This window comes from Psittacula echo (assembly GCF_963264785.1).
Source record: "Psittacula echo genome assembly, chromosome: 3".
Classification (NCBI taxonomy): domain Eukaryota; kingdom Metazoa; phylum Chordata; class Aves; order Psittaciformes; family Psittacidae; genus Psittacula; species Psittacula echo.
In genome coordinates, this window is record NC_137736.1 from 101605799 (window position 1) to 101628641 (window position 22843).

At 42.5% G+C, this 22843-nt stretch overlaps 1 protein-coding gene across 1 annotated transcript in view; it reads right to left on the reverse strand.

Moving 5' to 3' along the window:
- Positions 1-7533, reverse strand: part of FREM2 (FRAS1 related extracellular matrix 2) — a gene marked incomplete at both ends in the record, with an annotated part of 129569 nt that extends 122036 nt beyond the window's left edge. Inside the window, one exon of the mRNA XM_080613330.1 lies at positions 2385-7533. Coding sequence (XP_080469456.1) covers positions 2385-7533 — 5149 coding nt within the window. The remainder of the gene's footprint in view (positions 1-2384) is intronic.
- Positions 7534-22843: the final 15310 nt, after the last annotated feature.

A 22843-nucleotide genomic window follows, 5' to 3' on the forward strand; every position in this document is an offset into this window, starting at 1 on the left:
CAAAACAAAAAAAGCAAGTGTGTAACAGTAGGTCCTAATATAGGTGCATCCCAAAGTCAAAACTATTAATCACGACTGGCTACAATATCTGATTTACATGCAGCGGATGTAAGTGGATAAGGATCATTAAGGATATTACAAAAAAGGGTCTTGTTCCCTTCTGCCCTAAATGTTAGATAATTATTTGTCTTAGTATAGTATAAGCATGAAATACACATAAATTCATAAATCTTGGATTTGATAGTGCTTTGCACATTAGTGGTGGTTGGCCACAAGGTGAGGGACAACAGTGAACTATGCAGAGTTATGAGGATGAAGCTTGGTCTATATAAGACCTCTGCGTCTCACATTACTTCTCAAAATTGCAGCCTTCTAGATTCAGAAAAGAATTTTTGTCTCCCTGCCACTCACAGCCTCTTCCATACACAAAGCAGCTACAGACAAGAGGGCATCTGAGGAAAAAAGACACTGTCCTTTCAATCCACGACTTTCACTTCCAGTAAATTCTCTTTCCTTCAACAGGTGTATGTTCCCTGTGTGAGCTTGATGCTTTCTGCTTTTCATGAAGCCTTCCCAGACACCTTTTTTCCCCTCAAGTGTTTAGCCCTTCATTCATAAGACATTTTTATGTGTTTGTTTCATAAAAGACAAACCATCATAAAAAGCATTCAGGAAGTTGAATACAGATTTCACAGAAATAACACAGATGCTCAGGAGGTATTTGCTCATAGAGACCAAAGGACAAAATTACTGAAGAAATGTGTATTTCTTAAAAACACTCTTCAACTCACCACTAATTAGAGTGCTTGTGCCAGTACTGTCAGAGGACCTGTGAAGCTGTATCACTTCATGGAGGTCCTCACTAGCTTTAAAACCATTCCTTTCCTAAGGGTTGCAAGCTTCTCACACAGCTCAGGCATACCCAGGATATTAAGACACCCTGTGTAGAGACCAATCAGCCTGACACATAGTCAAGACTGCCAACTGAAAGCCTCAGTGGTGCCACATGGCAAAACCAAGAATGGAACATGTACCTCTACTGAGTGACCCCCTTTCCAAAAAAAAAAAAAAAAAGGGAATATCACTGTGCTATGCAGTGATCTGCTTTCAAGGACCATCCACTCAATACTTCTACATCCTCCAATGTAAGAGAAAACCCACTGAAAAAGTGATAATCTGCTTATTTCCTCACTCCCATTCTCTTCAGTTTTTCACATATTCTGACAACACTCTAAATACTACCTGCAGTTCACTACTGAAGCCTTATACTTAAGGAACCTTGGTGGTTCCCAAAGTTTAGACATGGTTTGGTCCCTTCTCATCCTCTTCATAGCATTAACGCTGCAAAACTTACAGCAGTCCAGCCATTCAGAAGTTCATCATGCCTGTTTGCAAGATTTGGTATATCTGACAAGAACACCACTACAGCCAAGACTGTAACATGGAATACATTCTGGTATAGGCTCTGTGAAATAAAATGCAGCCAACTACAAGCATTCATCCCCAGCCTTACCACCTATGCAGCCCAGCCTGTCTGGGCAGCTTTAGCTTTGAGTCCATACCATTCTGCTGTTTGTTCTCTCCACAGCTGCAGAAGCCTCCAAAAAACCTTATTTCACTGTTAATCAACCTGCTATTAACTCATTGCAAAGTAACATGGAAAATTCTCTGGAGAATAGCTAATGTTCTCTTTTCAATTAAGGTTACATCATAGCCTTGTGTTGAGGCTTTATTTTAGAACATACAGCACATGTGGTTTTCATCCTATTTATACCACTCAGTATTTTAGTTCCATATACAAAGAAGCCATGATATAAATTTAAAACATTTACATTACCTTTTAATTTACCACAAACACTTTGTGGTTAAGATTTGTGTAATTAAGTCAACAAATGCACTTGTAATAAATTATTTCCCCATGTTTGGGAAGTGATTTTGCTTTTACAGTTAACTGCATTCAGACTGTATAGCAACTGATATCCTCGCTGTGGTATGACCATTAGTTAATAATAACTAGGCCATTCCCATTGCATTTCCTAAATAAAACTGTTTAAACAAGGCACACAGACTCTAAAGATCTGAAACCACATGCAGCCCAATTCTGTTATCCAAAATTCTATCATTGATAAAAAGTTTAAGCCACGGTTGTTTGGGCTGTAAGCTCTCCTAAACAAAGATGCTCCTTTATTTGATGTTTATCCAGCAGACACTCTTTCCTGTTTAAAGCTGTGCCAGGTACAGTAACTAATAAACAGAACTGAAAAATAATAAAGCCATTATAAATAAGCTCACTATTGAGAAGTTTTTCCCATCAATTATTACAGAGTTTAGCATGAAAAATAACATTTCCAGCAATCTATAGAAAGCATGGAGTGTTGTAATACCTTGGGTGAACTGGCTGATGCTATGGTTGCCTTTCCCCAGATGGATCAGGAAGCCATGGCGTGGACCCTCTGTGATTCTGATCTTAAGAGTAACATGTAAACTGTCCCTGTCTTCCACTTTGAGCACCTTGTTGGTAATCAGAAACCCGATGTGACCTGTGGCCAGAGCACGGAGAGTCTGAGCACCCTTATTTATTACAATTTGAGGTACACTGTTGTCCACAGCCATTATTTGAATCTTCATAGTCTGAGGTTTCCTTGTTTCAAACACAGTGTTGGGGAAGACGTAGAAATCAATATGAGTGCCATCTGTAACAGTGAAAGAGAAGCTATCCTCAACTGATTCTGTGCCATCATGTTTGTAGCTGATTAGATTTTCGTTTAGATCTTGTTTAGTGAAGCTGGTGACAGGTTTGGAGTTATTGAACATGATCTGACCATGAACTGGTATTTGAGTGATGACAAATTTTAGTAATGCATCAGGTGTATCTCTGTCTTCTGCAGTCAGTTCAAATGGGGTTATCAGTTTGCATTCATTTTCACTCACCACCAGGTTGTTGATTGTGACGACAGGTTTCTTATTGTCCACATCGCTGATAGAAATCCTGAAAGTACGAAATACAGGGTTATAACCATCAGTCACCTCAAACTCAAAGCTGTCCATTTTCACCTCATCTTCTGAAGTGTGAATGTAATAGACTTTATTGCCTGCTAATAAGAGTTGAGTAAAAGTTGAGATGGGTACCCCAGGCTGATCTGTGCATTCAAGATGACCACGAACGGGTGCTCTGGTAATAGTGAAAACTAAGTTCTCATCTGGACTATTCAGGTCACTGGTGCTAAGCAAATCAGTAGTTAGGATTACCTTCCCTCCTTCTTTCAAAGCAACCCCCTTGCTGATTACATCTGGGAAGACAATATCAATGCTACCTATTGTGACATAAAAGTAGCGGTCAATGAGTGGATTTATTCCATCTGTCACATCAAACTTGATAAGATCACGAACTCCTCCCTGGCCAAAATGCATATATTGAATTAAGTTTCTATCCACTTCATCTTGGGTGAAATTCATCCCCAGGGTGATATTCTCAGCTCCACCTGAAGGCTTGATTCTCTGCAGGAGGCCTTGTCCTGGCCCATATCTTATAACGTATGTCAAGGTTTTGTCTTCAGAATCCAGGTCAGTAGCCTTCAGTATTCTGTTATGAATAGTTCTAGTTTCTCCTATTTCAATCTCCAAACCATCATTGATGGCCATTCTGGGTGTCTCATCATCTACAGGAATAACCATGATGAGTACTCTTTTCCTAATGGTATGTTTACCATCTGTGAGTGTCACCTCAAAACTGTCCTCCTTTGTCTCAGAGTCATCATGTTCATAGAGTATGTTGGAGCTCTCTGTTATCTGATCCAAAGTGAAGCTCTCCACTAGGACAGTTCCATTCACCAGCTGGTTCACAATGTGGCCATGCCTAGGAAGCCTGATGACTGTAAACATTAATTCATCAGCAGGGATGTCTGCATCAGCTGCATTGAGAATAGGCGTATCAACAACCAGGCTCATGCCTTCCATCACAACAAACTCTCGCACAAAGATTTCAGGCTCTTCATCATTGATTGGCATAATAACAATGGGAAAAAAATGCTTTGGGGAAAAGTTAATGCCATCAGAACAGCGGAAAGCAAATCTGTCTTCAACAGGTTCAACACCCTTATGTATACTTTGTACATAAAAAATATGTCCTTGACGGAGGTCTTTCAAGGTAAAAGCACTTATAGCTACACCTGCTCTGGATTTTTCAGATCCTGGGGCTGGAGATATGTTCTCTACATACCCAGATGCAGGCTGAGCAACAATGGTGCAAAGTATATCATCATTAGGAGTATCCACATCTTCAGCCCTGAGTTGAGCAGGAGTAATGACCCGTTTGTCACCTTCTGTTACCATAAACTGCTCTCCTACAAAAACCTCTGGGGCTTGAGTGTCAACAGGAAGAATGGTCACCAAGACTGAAACTCCTTGAACAACATTGCCCCTGACATTCCACTCCTCAGACAGGTCAGATAAGGTAAGATTGAAGGTATCTACTTTGGGCAGAAGGCCTATTTCACCACCAGTGTGAGCATATACCACAACACCATCCAGCAGATCTCTCTGGGAAAATCTCTCTGCAGGTACTCCTTGGACCAGAATGTTCCCGTGCTGAGGAGGATCCTCTAAAATGAAAGTCAACATTAAGTCATCTGTATCCTCATCTGTGCCCTGAATGACATTAGCAGTAATTTCTGCAGCACCATTCTCCAGCACATCCAGGTAGGAACCAAGAGTGCCTGGGGGCAACCGTAGCGTAGGAACCTCATCATCAACTGGGTGCACATTCATTTTCAGTGTGATGGGCACAAAATGAACCCCATCACTCACATCAAGCCTACAGGTATCACTGTTGGTCTCAGCTCCACTGTGCACATACACCACCCTCCCTTGTCTGATATCATCCAGGCCAAAGACACCTCCTGGAATCAAACTGTATCCAGAAAGTTGCAACTGGCCATAACGGGGAGCCTGGGTCAGGATAAATCTGAGACGGGTAAGTTCAGTGTCTGTGTCACTGGCATCCAGCTCAGTTGGACTAAGGACATGGCTGCCTCCCTCAGGCAAAGTGAAGCCAGTATTAGTGATTTCAGGAGGCTGGTTATCCACAGGTTGCAGATAGATGGTGAAAGTCCCTTCAGCTGCATTGCCAGCTGCATCTTGCACTTGATACTGAAACTGAATCAAATGAGGAGCCACCCCCAGTTCTTCCTGTGGGGGGCGGTACGAGATCTTGTGATGATTGATCTGGGCTTGGGTAAAGTGGGTAACCTCCATAGAGTGATCCTCAGTCAGCACAAGGGATCCAAAGCGGGCTCCATATACATCTGGTGGATGGTTAGTATCAGTGTCAGTGGGGGGCTGAGTTATTGTGTAGCGGAGTTCACGATCCCCTGAATCCTGATCTGTGTAACACAAGTGCTTCCTCCGCAGTGGGGTCACCTGCTGCTCTGCAACTATTAAGTGCAGGCTGCTGCTGCTATGCAGTTCAGGGGCTAATCTGTCTATGGGATGAACCCGGATCACAAAAGTCTGTGGTTCAGAGAGGTTGGGTGGGTCATTGTCATCTTGGACTCTAAATACAAACTGGTCCAACACAACCCCAGGGCCAGGGCTGTGAGGCCCCAAGTGGTGGTAATAGAGACGCCCTTCAGTAATGTCCTGCTGCAGCCACTCTCTCACTGGTTTTTCATAGATTATAGAGCTCCCCTCTAAACCTGGCACCCTCCTCCAAGAAAATCCCTCATCTTCTTCCTTCTCTTCCCAGCCAGGAGGTGGTTGTGCTTGACGGAGGAGAAGCTGCCCTGCAGTGGGGCCAGACTCCACTGTGAAGAGCAGGATGGCATCCTGAGAGTCAATGTCAGTGGCGCTAAGAGCACGGGTGGTGATGGGCACTGTTTCACCCTCAGCCATGGCCAGCCCTGTGTTAGCATTGAGTAGGGGTGGCTGGTCATCAGTGGGCACCAGGGTAATAGGGAAAAGGAACTCAACACGATGGCGAGATCCACCATCCTCCAGCCGCAGCACCAAGTTGTCACTGAGTGGAGACTCACTGCCGTCATGCTGGTAAATGACCTGGCCTGCTGCCAGCTCAGCCGCTGTGAAGTGCTTACGAGGGGCTGCAGTGTCCTCCAGGAGAGTGAGGTGGCCATGCCTCAGCCCTGCCACTACACTCACCCGCACCTGCTCAAGGTCATCCTCATCACTGATCACCAAATTGGGGTTCGGACCAGGGCCTGAAAGAGGCCGTGACTGCCCCTCATAGAGCACAAGGCCAGTGTTGCGGGTCACCACAGGTGCCAGGGTGTTCATGGGCTTCACCACAATCACAAAGGTGAAGGGCTCTGAGGCAGCACCCTCTGGGTCCAATACCTCCAGCTCAAGCTCAAAGAGCCGTTCCTGATCTGAGTCCTCCATGGGGGGCTGGTAGGCAACGCGCAGCTCCCTCACATCTTGCTGGCTGAAAGAAAAAACTGGCATGCTCCGGTCGTCTGTGCTGACCATGTGGCCCTGGCCAGGGCCAAAGGGAGAGGTGATGTTGAAGATCAGCAGGTCTGATGGTGACTCGGTATCCTCAGCTGCCAGCATGTCCGGTGTGAGTGCAGTGAGGACAAACTGGTCAACCTCCATCATGAGCATGGCAAAGAAGCTGGGTTTGGGGGCAACATTCTCAGTCCCGGCCCGGATCCGCACCAGCACCTGGAAGTACTCACGCTTCAGAAGTGCCCCACCATCTGCCGCCTCCCGCAGCTCTGCCACCAGCGGCACCAGGTCACGGTTGGGAGACCCGCCGGCTGCTGTGTGGCGGTAACGCAGCCCCAGGCGCAGGAACTCCTCGCAGTCCCACATCGAGTTCGGAACGGGGCCGCCCGCCGCCGGCTCCTCACCCGCGGCGGCCGCCGCCAGCGGAACCTCCGCCTGGGCGTAGTTGAGGATCTCTCCGTAGCGGGGCAGCCCGGCCAGCGGCAGCAGCAGGCCCACCCGGCAGCGCTGCCGGCCTGGGTCGAAGGCGAACTCCAGGCTGCGGGCATCCAGCGGGTTGCTAGTGCCCCGCAGGCGCTCCACGGTGAGGGGCAGGTTGCGGGTGACGATCTCCAGCTGGGTGAAGAGCACCTCCACCTCCAGCACCAGGGGCAGCACCAGGGCGCGGCTGGGCGAGTCGTAGCGCAGCTGCAGGCGAACGCGGTCCCGAGCGGGGCTGCGGCCGCCCAGGTGGGAGTATTGCACCTCACGGGCCCCGAAGTCGCAGGGGAAGCGCCGCGGACTCAGCCGGCCAGGGCGCTGCCACATCGGGTCCTCGTCCAGCACGGTGAGGTGGCACCGGTCACCGGGCTGCACCTGCAGCACCAGGTCCCGCGTGGGGTCCAGCCAGGCAGAGCGGCCCAGGGGCACCCGCAGCCCGCGGTTGGCCACCACGATGGGGTCCACCTCCGGCGCCCAGGGCAAGGCGACTGCGGCACTGCCTGGCGGCGGCTCCGACGACCCGACCCAGACGCAGCTCCTCAGCAGCAGCAAGCCGGCCAGCAGCCGCCGCAGAGCGGCGGGGAGAGCCTGCATCATCATTGCCGGCAGAGCGAACCGCTGGGAGCTCCCAAGGGTGCCGAGTCGCAGCTCCGCTCCCGCCACCGGCGCGGCCAGTCCAGAGATACTCCCCTCACGCAAAGACTGCGCTCTGAGTGGAGCGAGCTTCGCTCAGGAGGAGAGAACCGCGAGCTGCGAAGACCCGCCCTGTCCCTACAAGCTGCCAATAGGCAGCCTCGGGGGGCAAGGCCGCCAGACGCGATTGGGCAGAGCTGCTTGCCAATCTTGCAAGCTACAGCGGGACAGCCTCCTCGTTCCTCCCATGGCTCTCAGCAGGTTGCTGAGGAAAGGGTGCTAGGAGGGCGGTGGGAAGAGTTCTGGCTGTGCGGGAGTGAGAAGAAAGGGGAAGCGGGAGGCGCGATCGCCTTGCCGGCAGTCACCGCGGGCGCCGTGCCTTGGGGAGGGCGGTACTGCTTGCCCACAGCGGAGAAGCACACCTCTGCCGACAGCGGGAGCGCTCCGCCTTCCTCACACCCCCAAGCTGTGCACTAAAGCTCCCCGCTCTCTCCTTAAATCTTGGCGCTCTGGGGCAGAACTAGAGTGGCTCGGGCACCCCTTCCCTTCAGGGGACAGGTGAGCACGAGGCGGTGGCGACGGAATGACGGACCCGGTCCCCTTCAGTTACAGCGGGGTTGCCCGAGAGCCGAGGCGGGTTAACGGGGACGGAGGAGAGGAAAGTGCCTGAGGGAAACCGGGGGGGGGTCACGCAATGAGAAACGGCCAGGGGCTGACTCCGGAGCGGCGGGCGGCTGCAGGGTGACGGGGCGAGACCCGGCTGCCGGCACCGCCTGCCTTTGAGCCAGAAAGAAAGAGGATAAATAGCTCCGGGGCAAAACACCCTAGTTAGTACTCAGCTCTATTCCTCGAACTTGAGTAGTCGCAGCGGTGGGTGAATAAAAGCTTCACAGCATGTCTGCCACCTTGTGTCTGCAGTTAAAAGCGTACTAACAGCCTAAGCTTCCGGGAGTTACTTGCTTCTTAGAATTCCTAATGGCAGGCTCTGACTTTTTATTCGTCTTCTCTCACAACTGCTAGCATTCTTTCTTGTTAATGAAATGTGATCCACAACCTGCTTTAAACAGGTTCCTAACAATAGAAAAGCAAAAAATACTGAGAAGGAACATTCTCAAAGGTGACCCAAGGCTGTTTGGAAATGACTGTGTAAATTTGTGATACCTTCTTTTAAAAGAATCTTTGAAGTTGTCCTTTGGTGGTAGAGTAACATTATGGCATGTGATCTTGTTTCTTGAATGGAAATCCCAAATTCAGTATTTCAGGTGTGGGCACAATCAACCACATTTATGTATAAGTATTAATTCCAACAAATAATTCAGCTTGGTTTGGAGGAGAGGGATGTTGGTGGACATCTATTCCGCAACACTGGATTATTGTAATTTGAGACTTACTTTTCTGTTCTGTTATTCACTTACCTGTGTGTTCCAGAGTTCAAGGATTCCAGGTGAGAGAAAACAAGAGACAAATAGAAAACTCTCAACTAGTTTATTAATATAGGAAAATATAGAGAATCTAACAGATACAGTAAAGGATATTTCTGAAGAGCATATACCTTACCAACCCCAAGGACCCTGTGAAGACGATCAGGAAACCAGCTCTGAGGATCATCATCGCAGTGTGAGGAGGCAGGCTCTACCGTGGCAGGCGTCCCTGCAGAGGCAACATTGACCTGGATGGTACAAAGTTCTGCATTCTCACATCCCATGAGGCTCGGGCTTTTATACTCACAAAAATGCACACTCATTCTGATGCAGGGGGCCAGCCTACGTCGGAAAAAGTGGCCAGCAATATCTAGAAAGGTCTCCAAGGGTCGAGACTTTTCCAGGGAGTTCTGAAGCAGAACTTTCTGGGTAGGAACCAAAGCAGGACCTTCCTGGGAGCAGCCAAAGCAGGACTCTCTGGGGAGGAGCTAAATGGGGAGTCACCACGGACCATTACCTCACGTGTTAGGCTTGCCTAACACACTGTAGAAAACTGCAGAAAGCTGTTTTGTTAAACAAGTCTATACTGAATTACCAAGTTAGATGCAGGAGGTAGTGATTCTATTAGTTAGATACCTAGTAAGTAACACTAGTACCATTTCTTCACCCTTTTGAGACATTCACCCTGGATTTCAGCAAGTTAATGTCTTATTTCTAAGCATCTAATGAAGATAATTCAGTGGAAAATATTGAGTCCCAGGACCAAGGAACCCCCATAGTTTCAAAAAATGGTGTTAGTATCTCTTGTCAGAGATGACAATATTCAGGATGGAGTGACTGGAATTGCCCAGATATAATGGTCTAATATCAAGTCCTGGGTTTTGTTTTAAAAGAAGTAAATAAATAGTAATAATAACCCCCCCCCCCCAAAAAAAAAAAAAAACAAAAAAAACACAGAAAAAAAAAACCCAAACCAAAAAAACCCACAAACCACCACCACCAAAAAACAACAACAAAAAAAAAACAACCATGACAACAAAAAAGGAAAAAAACACACAAAAGAAACCCCCAAATCCCCCCCAAAAACCAAAACCAACCAACCAAAATGGAAAAAACAACCAAAACCAAGTGATCCAGCACAGAGATTAGAAGGTACCATTGGGGTGACTCATAATTTAATTTATTAAAGGGACATATACAATTTAAGCTTGATTCCAAAATAGGACAAATCGTATTTATTAACTTCAAGGGAGAAAAAACTTTCTTTTTTTCAGAATAAACTCCATTTTGCGGAGTTTGACACTCAAACCATGTGTGTACGTGCAAATATCCATGTGTGTGTAGAGAGACTTGGTGAAAAAGGGTAACGAATCAGTTACACATCGTATCTGCTTTTTTAATTTGTTGTTCTAGCAGAAAAAGAAAGATCTAATGAAAAGTGCACTTTTTTTTAAGATTATTATATTCTTGGACTGTTAGAGATAGCAGGTAAACATGTACTTTTAAAATATTTTGTCCTTAATGATGATGTGTTTTGAACCACATTTGTAACAGAGCAATCTCTTCTCTGTTAAAGTCAGTCCAACATTTATTGTGATGTCTATCAAGAGATCATACCTGGGACATCTCTTCAACTGGTAAAGAGAGTTGTAGAAATCTGGTAGATGAAGGAATAGTTTTTGAAATAACTTTGTTGACAGCGAATGAAGGTATGTATTTGAACAAATAAATTATTGAGATATTTAGCTTCTTATCTGGAAGAAAAAAAGATCAAGAGTATAGTATTGAAGGATGGTTTTGACCCATCTCTGATACAGAAATTTCTTATTTTCAGTAGATACATGGTCAGGTTGTTTGATCTCTGTTATCACCATCATCAATTAGTAAATCTCCAGGTACAAACAGCAGAAGTCCTCTATTTTTTAGCTGTTGCTATCTTATCAAACAAGTCAATGAGCTCTTGTGCCACCCTCCAAGTCCAAAGTGCAAGACGTGGGGTTTATTTCTTTTCACAGCACAGCATAAAATAAAAAAAGCTCCAGATTATAAAGTTGATAAGATTTTTTTATCAAATTCTCCTTGAGTTTCTGACTGGTTGGCTTGTGCCAAAGTTTGTGTTCAGATTGTACTTGCAGAAAATTCATCTTGGCTAAATTCTGATTTAGAAACATAGCTGTAAATCCAAAGCATTTTCCTACCAATTGTCTCTGAATTCAATGTAACAAATATGAATTGGGCCCAATAAGAAGTCCATTGATCTTTTAAAATAAATTTTTGGTGAATAAAGTAACTGGTATTTGACCAGGGTAAAAAAAGAGTCTATATATCCTTGCAGCTCTGCTGTACTACTACCACCATATATTTCTGAGTCTAAACAGAAACAGAAATCTTTAATACAAAGAAGACCTGGTCATATAATAAAGTATTAATAAATGTGTGCTCATGGAAATCTAGTGATGAATTTTTCTTCTGAAATAAATTGCCTGTGATTTTCATCAAGATAAATCTATATTTTAAGACATTTGTTTATTTAAAAATGACTACAAATTTACTCTTATTTTAAATGCAACCCTTTCTGAGGGCATCTGGCTGCTTCTTTTGATGATGGATCACAGATTTATGTTACTTATTGACACACACAACTCACAGTTCCCTTGTAAGTCAAGCAGAAGTTTACTTTTCACCAAGTCGACATATAAATTTATAGTTATCAAAGACTGCTCTCTGTTGATATGGTATAATCTTAACATCTTAACAGTAGCAAAGTCTGATTTCTGTTATTGCATTACTTTTCATAGCAGCTTTGTACTTAATGATGAAATTAATTCCAGAGATGTTTTTCTACTGAATTAATAAAAGTGAAATAATTTTGATGATTAAATACTGGGAAAGGAGACTAAATATGACATACAAACATCAGGGAGTTTTAGCATTTTCCAAAGTGATAGCATGAGTATTTCATAACTTACAGGTTAAAAAAGATGTGCCATCTCTTGGCAATGTAATAATAACTATCTTGCCTAGGAAATGAAGAGAGCAGGGGGAAAGGATGGAAACAGGAAATGAGATTCATGGGAGTATCTGAACACTAATGAGTTGTATAAGTAATTTTGCTGTTACTATTCAGCCTTGAAGGCCATGTAAAAGCAAGCTGTACAGTACCTACTGTAGCACAGAGAAAATCTTCATCATTCACAATATGACTGGTGATTTGGTGTACAAAGATCAAAGAACAATCCTGTATAGTCTGCAGAAGCAGAGTGAAAATTTGAAAATGTTAGATCAGCCAGATAAGAGTGTCTCAGTTCCCTGTGTTTAGCTGCAGTTAACCAACAGCCTTTCTGTTGCTTCCATAATCACTTTTTCTTGGTTCATTAATAAATTATTACAGAAGTGGATATTTCTAAATTATCACGCGTAGCTTTTTGCCTGGGTATATGCAACAGTATTGTTAATGTGTAGCTTTCAGTCATCATCTTTCTGCCAGGTATTTCAAGAGGCAGATAGTTGACTCAAGAATCCTCTCTCTTGTTCCTGAGGTGTCTTTACCATCACACTGTAAATGTGGAGTTCTCTTGAACCTGTTCTCCATTTCTTTCATGACTTATGTTTCAGTCCCAATATCTGTTGTCCTGCAGGCAAAGATGTTCCTGAAACGTCTAACACCACTAAATCTTGCATCCATAGTTTTATTTCCCTCTGCCCCAGGTAAATCTTTCCCTTGTAGTGTGAAAAAACCTCACTGGCTACTGTCAAGGTAAAGTTTCATTCTATGACTAGTGAAACTACTACACAGCCTGTTCTCAAAATTATTTTCTGTTGATGCTGGGGTGAGGATAATGCTGGTTTCTACATTTCATGTACTTATATTAAATGTGACCACAAAATACAGCAAACATTCACTCCAAAACCTAATACAAAGTCACCCTCCATGTTTCTAAAGCTCTTCTTAGATTTTTGCCTTAGCACCTTAAGATGTTTCTTTTGCTGCTGCCCCAATAATTCTTTTCACCAGCCTAGCACCGGTGCCCTGCCCACCCTCCATGTCTCTAAGCACTATTTTTACTTCAACCTGGGCTCTTTGTAAACCTACTTTTCAAGTCAACCTTCTTCAAGCTCCTTCCCAGTTTAAATCTCGTCAGAAGCAATGTGGTTTCCTTTAAATTTTTTCTCCTCTGCCTTTTGATCATTCTTACTTTTTGTTTCAAAGCCAAAATACAATTTCTTGATCTCCCATTAAGAATGAGAAAATACTTGGTAATTTACTAAAGTAAATAAGTAGTTCCATCAAGCTTCCTTACCAATGGTTTATGCCTTGTGTTTGGACTCTTTGAAGTTTTTTACTGTTATTATGGAATTTATAACATTACATTTAAATGTACACTGACACACACACATGTTCTTTGATGTGTAATGAAGGCGACAATAAAGACACTATAAGCAACATAGCTGTTTTGAAAAAGGTTTTAAAGACCTAGACTTTTTGAATCCTCTCTCAGGTTTCCCTTGGATGAAATTGGTAAGTGGTTGGAAATGTGCTTGACAGGAACTGGCCAAATGCTGCCATCAATGACAAAGTTATCTCAACACGCAGTCCAGATTAGCTACGTGTTGGTATGGGTATATATTGTGTTAAACTACACTTATATAAATTATAATGTGGTGGCTTGACACTGGACACCAGGTGCCCACCAAAGCTGCTCTATCACTCCCTTCCTCAACTGGACAGTGGAGAAAAAGTATTACAAATGGTTTGTGGGTTGAGATAAGGACAGTGAGAGATCACTCACCTATTACCACCATGATCAAACGAGACTCAGCTAGGGGAAATTGTTTAATTTATTGCTAATCACATCAGAAGAGGATAATGAGAAATAAAACCAAATCCTAAAACCACCTTCCCTCCACTCTCCCTTCTTTCTAGGCTCAACTTCACTCCCAGTTTCTCTGTCTCCTCTCCCCAGTGGTGCAGGAAGATAGGGAATGGGGGTTGTGGTCAGTTCATCACAGGTTGTCTCTGCCACTCCTTCCTCCTCAAGGGGAAGACTCTTCACACTCTTTCCGTGCTTCAGTGTGGGGTCCCTCCCAGAGGAGACTTTCTGGAGAACTGTAGAGATCCTTCCCACAGGCTGCAGTTCTTCATGAACTGCTCCAGAGTGGGTCCATTTCATGGGGTGTAGTCCTTCAGAAACAGACCGCTCTGGCATGGGGTCTTCCATGAGCTGCAGGTGAATATCTGCTCCACCATGGACCTCCATGGGCTGCAGGGGCACAGCCTGCCTTACAATGGTCTGCATCATGAGCTGCAGGGCAATCTCTGCTCTGGCAGCTGGAGCACCTCCTACCATCCTTCTGCACTGACCTTGGTATCTGCAGATTGTTTCTCTCAAATATTCTTTATCCTCTCCGCAGTTGTAACTTTCCCCCCTTCTTATATATGTTTCCCTAGGGGTGCTACCACCATCGCTGATGGGCTCAGCCTTGGCCACTGATGGGTCCATCTTGGAGCTGGCTGGAATTGGATCTATTTGGATGTAGGTAAAGCTTCTACCACCTTTTCACAAAAGCCACACCTGTAGACCCCCTGCTGCTGAAACCTTGCCATCAAAACCCAATACATATAACTGAAATTATGTATTAACAAGGAATTATTGTTAAGACTTTTATTGCTTATATGTAAATACATAATAGCTGGTGGAGGTCCAGACAGTAAAATCTTCCATGTGTGTACATTTATCTTGAGTACCATTTTTAATTTTTTTTTTTTTTTTAAACTTCAACCTGTGTTTGTGCTGGTTATCTGCTCTAACTCTTATTGTCAGGCTTTAATTACAAACCATTGAAATTCAAGTACAGTCAAGTGCTTATATATTTTATTAATGAAATAAGTAAGGAAACATTCCTGACACCACTTTATTTGAAAAAGAAAACAGAATGGAAGCTACTGCTGTCCAGGCTAAGTTATTTAACTCTTCCTGTCCCACAAATGCCCTACAAATATATATTTTCTTGTTAGGCCGCATGCAATATTGTAATTTGTTCCTTTTTTTTTTTTTTTTCCTGGTAACACACGTTATTATAAAAAATGCAACAAAGATTTTCTTCTCTTCCTCTCTGTCCATGTTCTTATACTTTCAGAGAGGATGAATAATGGCTTCTCAGTATAGCCGTTTTGCACTGTGGCTTGTGTGCATTTTGACGTTTTATGAGTGGCATGGTCACAACCTGTGGAAAACATTAATGGCTGAAAGACCAGGGCTAACTTTGTTGGTGTTAGAGTTCAGTTATTCAGTTGATGGTGCAATGTTCTAAAAGGATATAAAGAATCAAATTCTAGCTTTCATGACAGAGTTGTTCATGAATCCACATGTTTGATTTCTGTATTATGAACTATGAGTTTAAAAAGTAGGAGTTTAAATTTGTTTCATTCTAACACAGATGTTAAAGGTGGCTGAGGTGAAACATTTTGAAGTAGTCTATTCCTCTTTGGTGACTACAGTTTAGTATCTTTGACTGGTAGTGGCAGTGTTCTGGCTACTATGATTTAAGAGTTCCCCCTTAAATTAAAGCAAAGGAAGACTTGTACATAAATGTAATAACTTTTAGCGGATTTAATAGAAATTATTGGTGAAAAATAGAAAACCCTCTAACTGTGTAAGCCTCTCTTATGTCCTGGCCTGCTGTAGAAACAGAGAATTAAAAATATTTGCCAAAAATTAATTTACTTACGGTAAGTCTATGAAGCAGCTTGAGGGAAAAGTTTGTTGGTCCCTACAGAATGAAGCCATGCATGCTGAATTTTCCTTAGAGGATGATCTTCCTCTATCATGGGTTACAATGATTAATCATTTTCTGCATGTTTTGTGTTTAGCTGAGTGGTCAGTGTTGGGGAAAGATTGTATTGCACCAAGGACTTAGATCATATTAAGGTAGCTCATTCAAAGAGCTAATCCATTTTTCTCTAGAGGAGTAATCTCAGTGTTCAAGAGGCTTTTATAATATGAGTATGATATTGTTCTTCTCAAAACAATTGCAGCAATATCTAGATGTTGCTGTCTTTTTTTTATGTATTCTGAATGGCTGCTGGTCTAATGGAAGGAGGTATGTTTGTGGGTGAGTATTGTTGTTTAAGTCCAGCTGGTGACTCAGAACCACGCAGCCGCTCACTTACTCACTGAACCCAGGACAGTGAGTAAATTAGATTGTTGAAAACAGTGCAGCTCACAGAAATATATTTAGTAATAATATTTAGAATTATTTGAATATATCTGTGGCAAGATGTTGATTTTTTCCTATTAACAGAATTCTTTTCTATCAACTAAATATTTTTTATACACACCTATACTATAAGCATGACACACTGTGCATTTGGTGTAGTATACAGTCATGTTTCATGGTAAAGATTGTAAAATTAGATTCAGAACTTCAGTTAAACAAGCTGTCAGGTTTCCCCACATTGAATGCTTTTAATGATTCAGAACACCATGGTATGTGTCATAAAACGAAACAAATTATTTTGAAGGATGATCCTGCTATCTCTGTGTTGACCTTGGATAACTGTTAAAATTGCATATCAAAGGCTGAAGAAACTGTTGTTTAAGCACTTCAGATGCCCTTCACTGTAATTTTCTCTCTCCCACTTTATAAAACAAATTTTACCTAATCTTTGCAGCTTCACTTGTCATAACAAAACCACCCCACAAAAGCAGTTTCATCATATTATAATTCAAACTGTATCACTGCCAAATACACATTTTTCTGTGACTATAAACTACTGGTCTTTATGTTAGACAGCCACAGGCTGGAAAGTAAATGAGAGCTAACCCTTAAGATTGTGAAGAGAACAAGAACCAGCATTCCCCTCCATTACTACTCCAGGTAGTAATGTCAACCACTTACTAAGCTTCCTTTCTCCGTAGAGATTTCTCTAAATTAGCCAGTGTTAACTTTACTCCCATTTTGCTCACAACTGAGGTGAATGCACAGACATCTTAACCTTTTGGGTTTGATACTATAGCTTCCTCTCAAACAAACCTCATATTCTCTGTATTAGGTTTTGCCAAGATAAGAGTCACAGGCAGCTTAAAATATGACAGATGAGGATTTTGTTCATGTGCAGGACATATGGATGCAAGTGTCTGTTTCACCTGCATATCTATTAAAATAAGGCATCTATAAAACTGCAAGTTCATCTCCAGGGACTTCCGTAAGTTTGTTTCAAACCAGTTCTGCAGACTTTTATTCACATTCAAATGAACCATCAATTAGTTTTAGATTTCCCATCTCAATATGTATGTGTAGAGTGTGAGAGGCAGAATAGGACTGCCTAAACTGAAAGATTCTTTGGTTCATTCCCCTTTCTAACTTAAATTTGGAGTAAAATGAGTTTATGACATTTCAATAAGGAGATGGTCTTTCAAATATATGCCAAATAACTTATAGAAAACCAGTGTTCTGTGTCATTCATCACCCCTTTGGACATAAATAATCTGTATCAGACCATTTATTTTAGATGTATGACTTAGACCTGTACCTTACTTCCTCTATTGACATTATGTTAAACCAGGGTCTATCAGCCTCAGTAGGAGATTTGAATCACTCATTGCTGCCCTGAGATTAGAACATAGGAAATTGTGACAACTGTCAGACAATCACCCTGTCATAGAGAGTGTCCTCCTGTTATCATCAAGGGAGTTGTGGGTTAGAGGTATTTCATCCTGTGGAAAATGTCTGAGAAGTGCTCATGTCCTTCCATTCCTGCTATGGGGTAGCTTAAATTCCTGGTTTAGACTAGGTGCTAAACTCTGAAACTTGCAAAATTAGATGTGATAAATGCCACTCCAAGTTATCAGAGATTTAAAAGCTTTCAGTCTATTGGCTCCAGGGCTTCTATTTTTAATGATTACAAGAAAGACCCAACAAACAAAAAAAACCCAAAACAACAAACAAACAGCAACAACAACAAAAACCAAACCCCGCCCTCCAAAAAAATTAAATGCACTTCTACAAGTTCTTCCACTTCATATGTACTCGTATTCCCAAAGAAGCCAAATCTTTTCTTTAAGCATCCTCAGACTTGCATGTGATTCAGCTCTCTTTACTGCTCTGATATGGAATGCAATACAGAACTATTGTGTTGCAGCATGTTCAAAAGCTAGTGCTTCAACCTTTGAGATTTGAGTGGCTTGTTTACAAGAAAGTAAAAATAGTTAACTGGTTAACTATTAGTTAATAGTTTCAAAACATTGCCCACCATTGTGACGTCCTTGTGTTATGTGTCTTGGAAAGCCAAATTTATCCCAGACAAGTCCACTGAAATCAAAGGTGCACCAACGGGAATGTATTTGGCCAAATGGGCATAAAATAGAGACAGCAAATGGTATTTTGCAGTAAGAGTTTCTGGACCCACTTAACAACAGAGCAATGTGCATCTACCTTCCCCACTCTTAAACACAGCTATGAAACTTCTTTTCCTTAAAAAAAGCTATTTGCCATTAACAGCTCAATTAGCAAACATCCATTCACCAGATAATGAGGGATGGGGTCAGAGGTCACTAGTATCTGACCACCATAATAAAGATTACTACAGCATGTAAATCTGCAGCTAAGCAGGTAAATTGAGATCACCAGGAGCTGTACAACAGCATCTAGAGAGATCTTGCAAATTGCCTTAGATACTTAAATAAGTATTTGCAGCCAGATAACCTTAGTTTTTATGGTATTCCCAACTATATTAAGGGAAGCAAAATTGGCAGCTGTACCTAAACAAACACCTTTGTATCTTTGCCCCATTTCTAGACATGGCAGATTTCCCTGTTACTATTTAAACCCTTGGTTTTTGTATGTGTTCATATGCCTTAAGAAACTATATAACTATTTTTGTTTTTTAAATGGTCTGTTCAGAGCCTATTATGGATTAAATCCCAATACCTGAAGGTCCAAATGTGCAGTAAACAGATCATAGATATCTATAGGAGAATTCTCCCTCCTTAGGGTCTCTTGTCTATGAAATCACTCAAATTAAGCAAAATCTTCACAAAAGAAGTCACCATTTCTGCATGCAGTATTCCAGCCCATTCATTTTTATAACCTTAATTTTTATAATGTGTTACTCTCCACTATGTATCTAGGTTCAGATTTGCTTTTCCGCTTCTTACTATAGACTGATAAAAGGTCAGTAACAAACACAAAACAATGTTGCACTGAGCAGTCACTCTTAGTTCAGAATCCATTTAAATGTCCCAGAAAGTTTACATTATTTCACCTAATAAAATATTTTGGATTTGTGGAAATTAAATTTCTTCTATCACTTTAACATACCATATTTCTTAAGTCTGTCTGAGAATTTTCTTATATATCTGTTTTTCCATGACTACACCACGACTTCTTAAAGTCTGTGGTGAAGTTTTCAGCTGAGAAGCAAACATATTTCTCAGATCTGAAACCAGCCAGTCCAGAACACTGTAAAACAATGGAAGCAATAGCATAAAGAAATAATCAGAAAACAAAGAAAAAAACATATGCATATACTTATTGAAAAAATACACAAAGCATATATACAGATAAATCCTTGCAAATCTCTCTATAAAATAAAGCATCACAGATCATAGATAATCCATTGTTATTTTATTACTGTTACTGTTTTTATGTAAAAGTGTCAGGAACAGATAGCGCATGATAAACCATAGAGATTGTGAGTCTTTATCGTCTGTTTGTTTTAAGGAAGATGTAAACCAGTTGATATGTGCAAATAAGCTAGTGGTTAGAGCACTTCTCAGACAGCACTAAAGGCAGATTTTAGGCTTTTGACAGTCAAAAGAGGACTTAAAATATTTCTCCGTTTTACCTGAACTGCCAGGATACAGAAAAGATTTGAGAACCTTCATTCCTTCTGAGTAAAGGTACACTAACAAAGGGCCTGATGGAAGGAAGAACCTGTTACTCTTCAACCTAATGACTGAAGATCCCATTCCTTTGACCTCAATCCTGGAAATTAGACAAGTCATTGGGATGAAAACAGGAATACTCTTGGGAGACTTTCTTATTGTGTAGTTCACAAAAAAAAAAAAAAAAATCAATCCCCTTCAAGTATTTGCACTCCCACAGGATAGCCCTGAATGTGAAGTGGATGGAAGCATCTCTTTACACCTGATTTCAGATGCCTACAGTGAAAGGTACTTCTGTGCTCATCACTCCAGGCTCCTTTTCTTATCAGTGGAAAGAAAAGGTAGGTTTTATTTGCAATTAATCTGACCTACCTTAGAATACTACTTTTCTACTACTTAAAATACAACTTTAGAATAAGATGAATAATGCTCTAAAAGCTTATCTCCATTTACTACAAAAAAAGCCTGGGTGAATGTCCTGGATTCAGCTGTAAGAGTTATTTTTCTCCTTCTTAGTAGCAGGTGCAGTGCTGTGTTTTTGACTTTAGCCTGAGAACAGTGCTGATAACAACGAGGTATTTAGTTTAGTAATGCTTACCCCGATCAAGGAATTTTCAGTCTCATACTCTGCCTTGAGGAGGGGCACAAGAAGCCAGGAGGAAGCAGAGACAGGACACCTCACCCGAAGTAGTCAGAGGGGTATTCCGTACAGGTATTCATACCCAGTATATAAACTGGTGGAAGTCATCCGGAAGGCCCAGGTCGTTGCTCAGGTCAGGTTGGTTATCAGTTGGCTTGTGGTGAACAACTGTATTGTTCATCACTTGTGTTTTACTGGGTACTTTTTCCTTTCCACTTTTAATTTTATATTCTCTCAATTCTTTCCCTTACTACTTAATATTATTATTATTATTATTATTGGTGGTAGTAGTAGTAGTTTTGTATTATGCCTTAGTTACTGGACTGTTCTTATCTCAAACCATGGGATTTACATTCTTTCGATTCTCCTCCCCATCCCTCTGGGAAAGAGTGGGCGGGGAAAAGCGGGGAGAATGAGTGAGTGGATGCATGGTTCTGAGTTACCAGCTGAGCTTAAACCATGACAGTCCTTTTTGGCGCCCAATGTGAGGCACAAAGTGTTGAGATAAAACCAGATCTGACCAGAGTGTGTCTAATTGTATTTCTGATAAGCATATATTGTTTCAGATTAATAGTCACTCATCACAATGTTGATTTATATGTTGTCAGAGTTGTTGTGCTTGATCTCAGAGTATCAGCATGTCATACCTTACTTGCAGCCAGTATTTGCTGTTTCAGCATTTATTGGCTTTGGGGCCTGGGCTAAGGTTCTTGTTTCGCTGTACTTTATGGTAATGACTTGTAATACAATAGACTCATTGATCATGAAACTGGGCTGGTATGTGTTCTCAGAGTGGTCATCACCTCTATACTATGGGAGGCATGTAATGGGGATTTTTAACAATTGGACATCTTTTTTTTCCTTCCCTTGGGGAGTCAACCTATGTAGGAGATGTTCCCTCACACCCTCTGCTCCCCTGCTAGGCTATTTGTAGTAGAAGTAGATTTTGGAAATGTTAAAGATCTTGAATGTCCTTTCAATGCCCTTGAAAGCACCCTGCTCTTTTTGCTGGGAACCAGCTTGTTGCTGAATATGCTGTCTGTGTTTTGCCTGTGGCGTGACCACTCTGAGAGGGCCCAATCTTGTCCAATCTCAGAAGCTAAGCAGGGTCAGGCTTGGGTCTTGTCTAAGGTTAAAAAACTATTTAAGAATACTACTAAGAGATCTTCCCCAAGGCTGGACAGTCATGAGTGGCAGGGGGCAGGGTGTGTGGGATTGTGTGGGCAAGTATCTAGGCCAGTTGGCCCCTCCAGTGCTTTGAAATTTCATTCCTGAACAAATGCAGAATCCAGAAAAAATAACAGAACACTTAGATGAGGTGTGCAATACCAGAAAGAGACAATTCGATGCCATGTGCTGGGGCTTGGCCCACACCTACAGAGCCCTGTTCTGTAAGGAGCAGGAAAAAGACGTCTCTGGATCTGATGGCAAAGCGACAGACAATGCAGCTACTCAAACCCCAAGCACAGCAGATCCCTCAACTTCAAGCAACAAGCACAACAGCTACTCAAACCCTGACAGCAACAGGCAACACAGCTACTCAAACCCCAAGCACAGCAGCTACCCCAACTCCAGTGACAAGCACAACAGCTACTCAAACCATGATAGCAACAGACAATGCAGCTACTCCAACTCCAAGCACAGCAGCTGCCCTAACTCCAGGTACAAGCACAGCAGCTACTCAAACCCTGACAACAGACACTGCAGCCACTGCAACCCCAGTGAAAGACACTGCAGCCACTGCAACCCCAGTGAAAGGCACTGCAGCCACTCTAGCCCCAGTGAAAGGCACTGCAGCTGAACCAAAGGATCAATCCATGCCAGTATCAGTAGCCCCTATAAGCAACAACATAAACAAATGAAAGGCACAAAAACCAACTTGTGCAGTAAAGGAAGATGAAGACTCAGTGCTCAGACTAGAGGAGTAACATCTGAACCATAGGAACTACACGAATCAGAGGAGGAAGAAGAGGTAACTTCTAGTAACTTCCCTGGCCTTGACTGAGCTGTGGAATATGCAAAAAGATTTCAGATGTCTTCCAGATGACCATATCGTTACCTGGTTGCTCCAATGCTGGGACAATGGGGCCAACAGTCACGAACTAGAAGGTAGGGAAGCCAAGCAGCTGGAATCACTTGCTAGGGAAGGAGGTATCGACAAAGCAATTGCAAAAGAGAAACAAGTCCTCAGCCTCTGGAGACGGCTTTTGGCAACTGTTAAGGAAAGGTTGCCCTACAAGGATGATATGTGTCATCAAGCAATTGGACCACAATAGAGAAAGGCTTTCAGTACCTGAAGTAATCAGCCATTCTAGAGATTATCT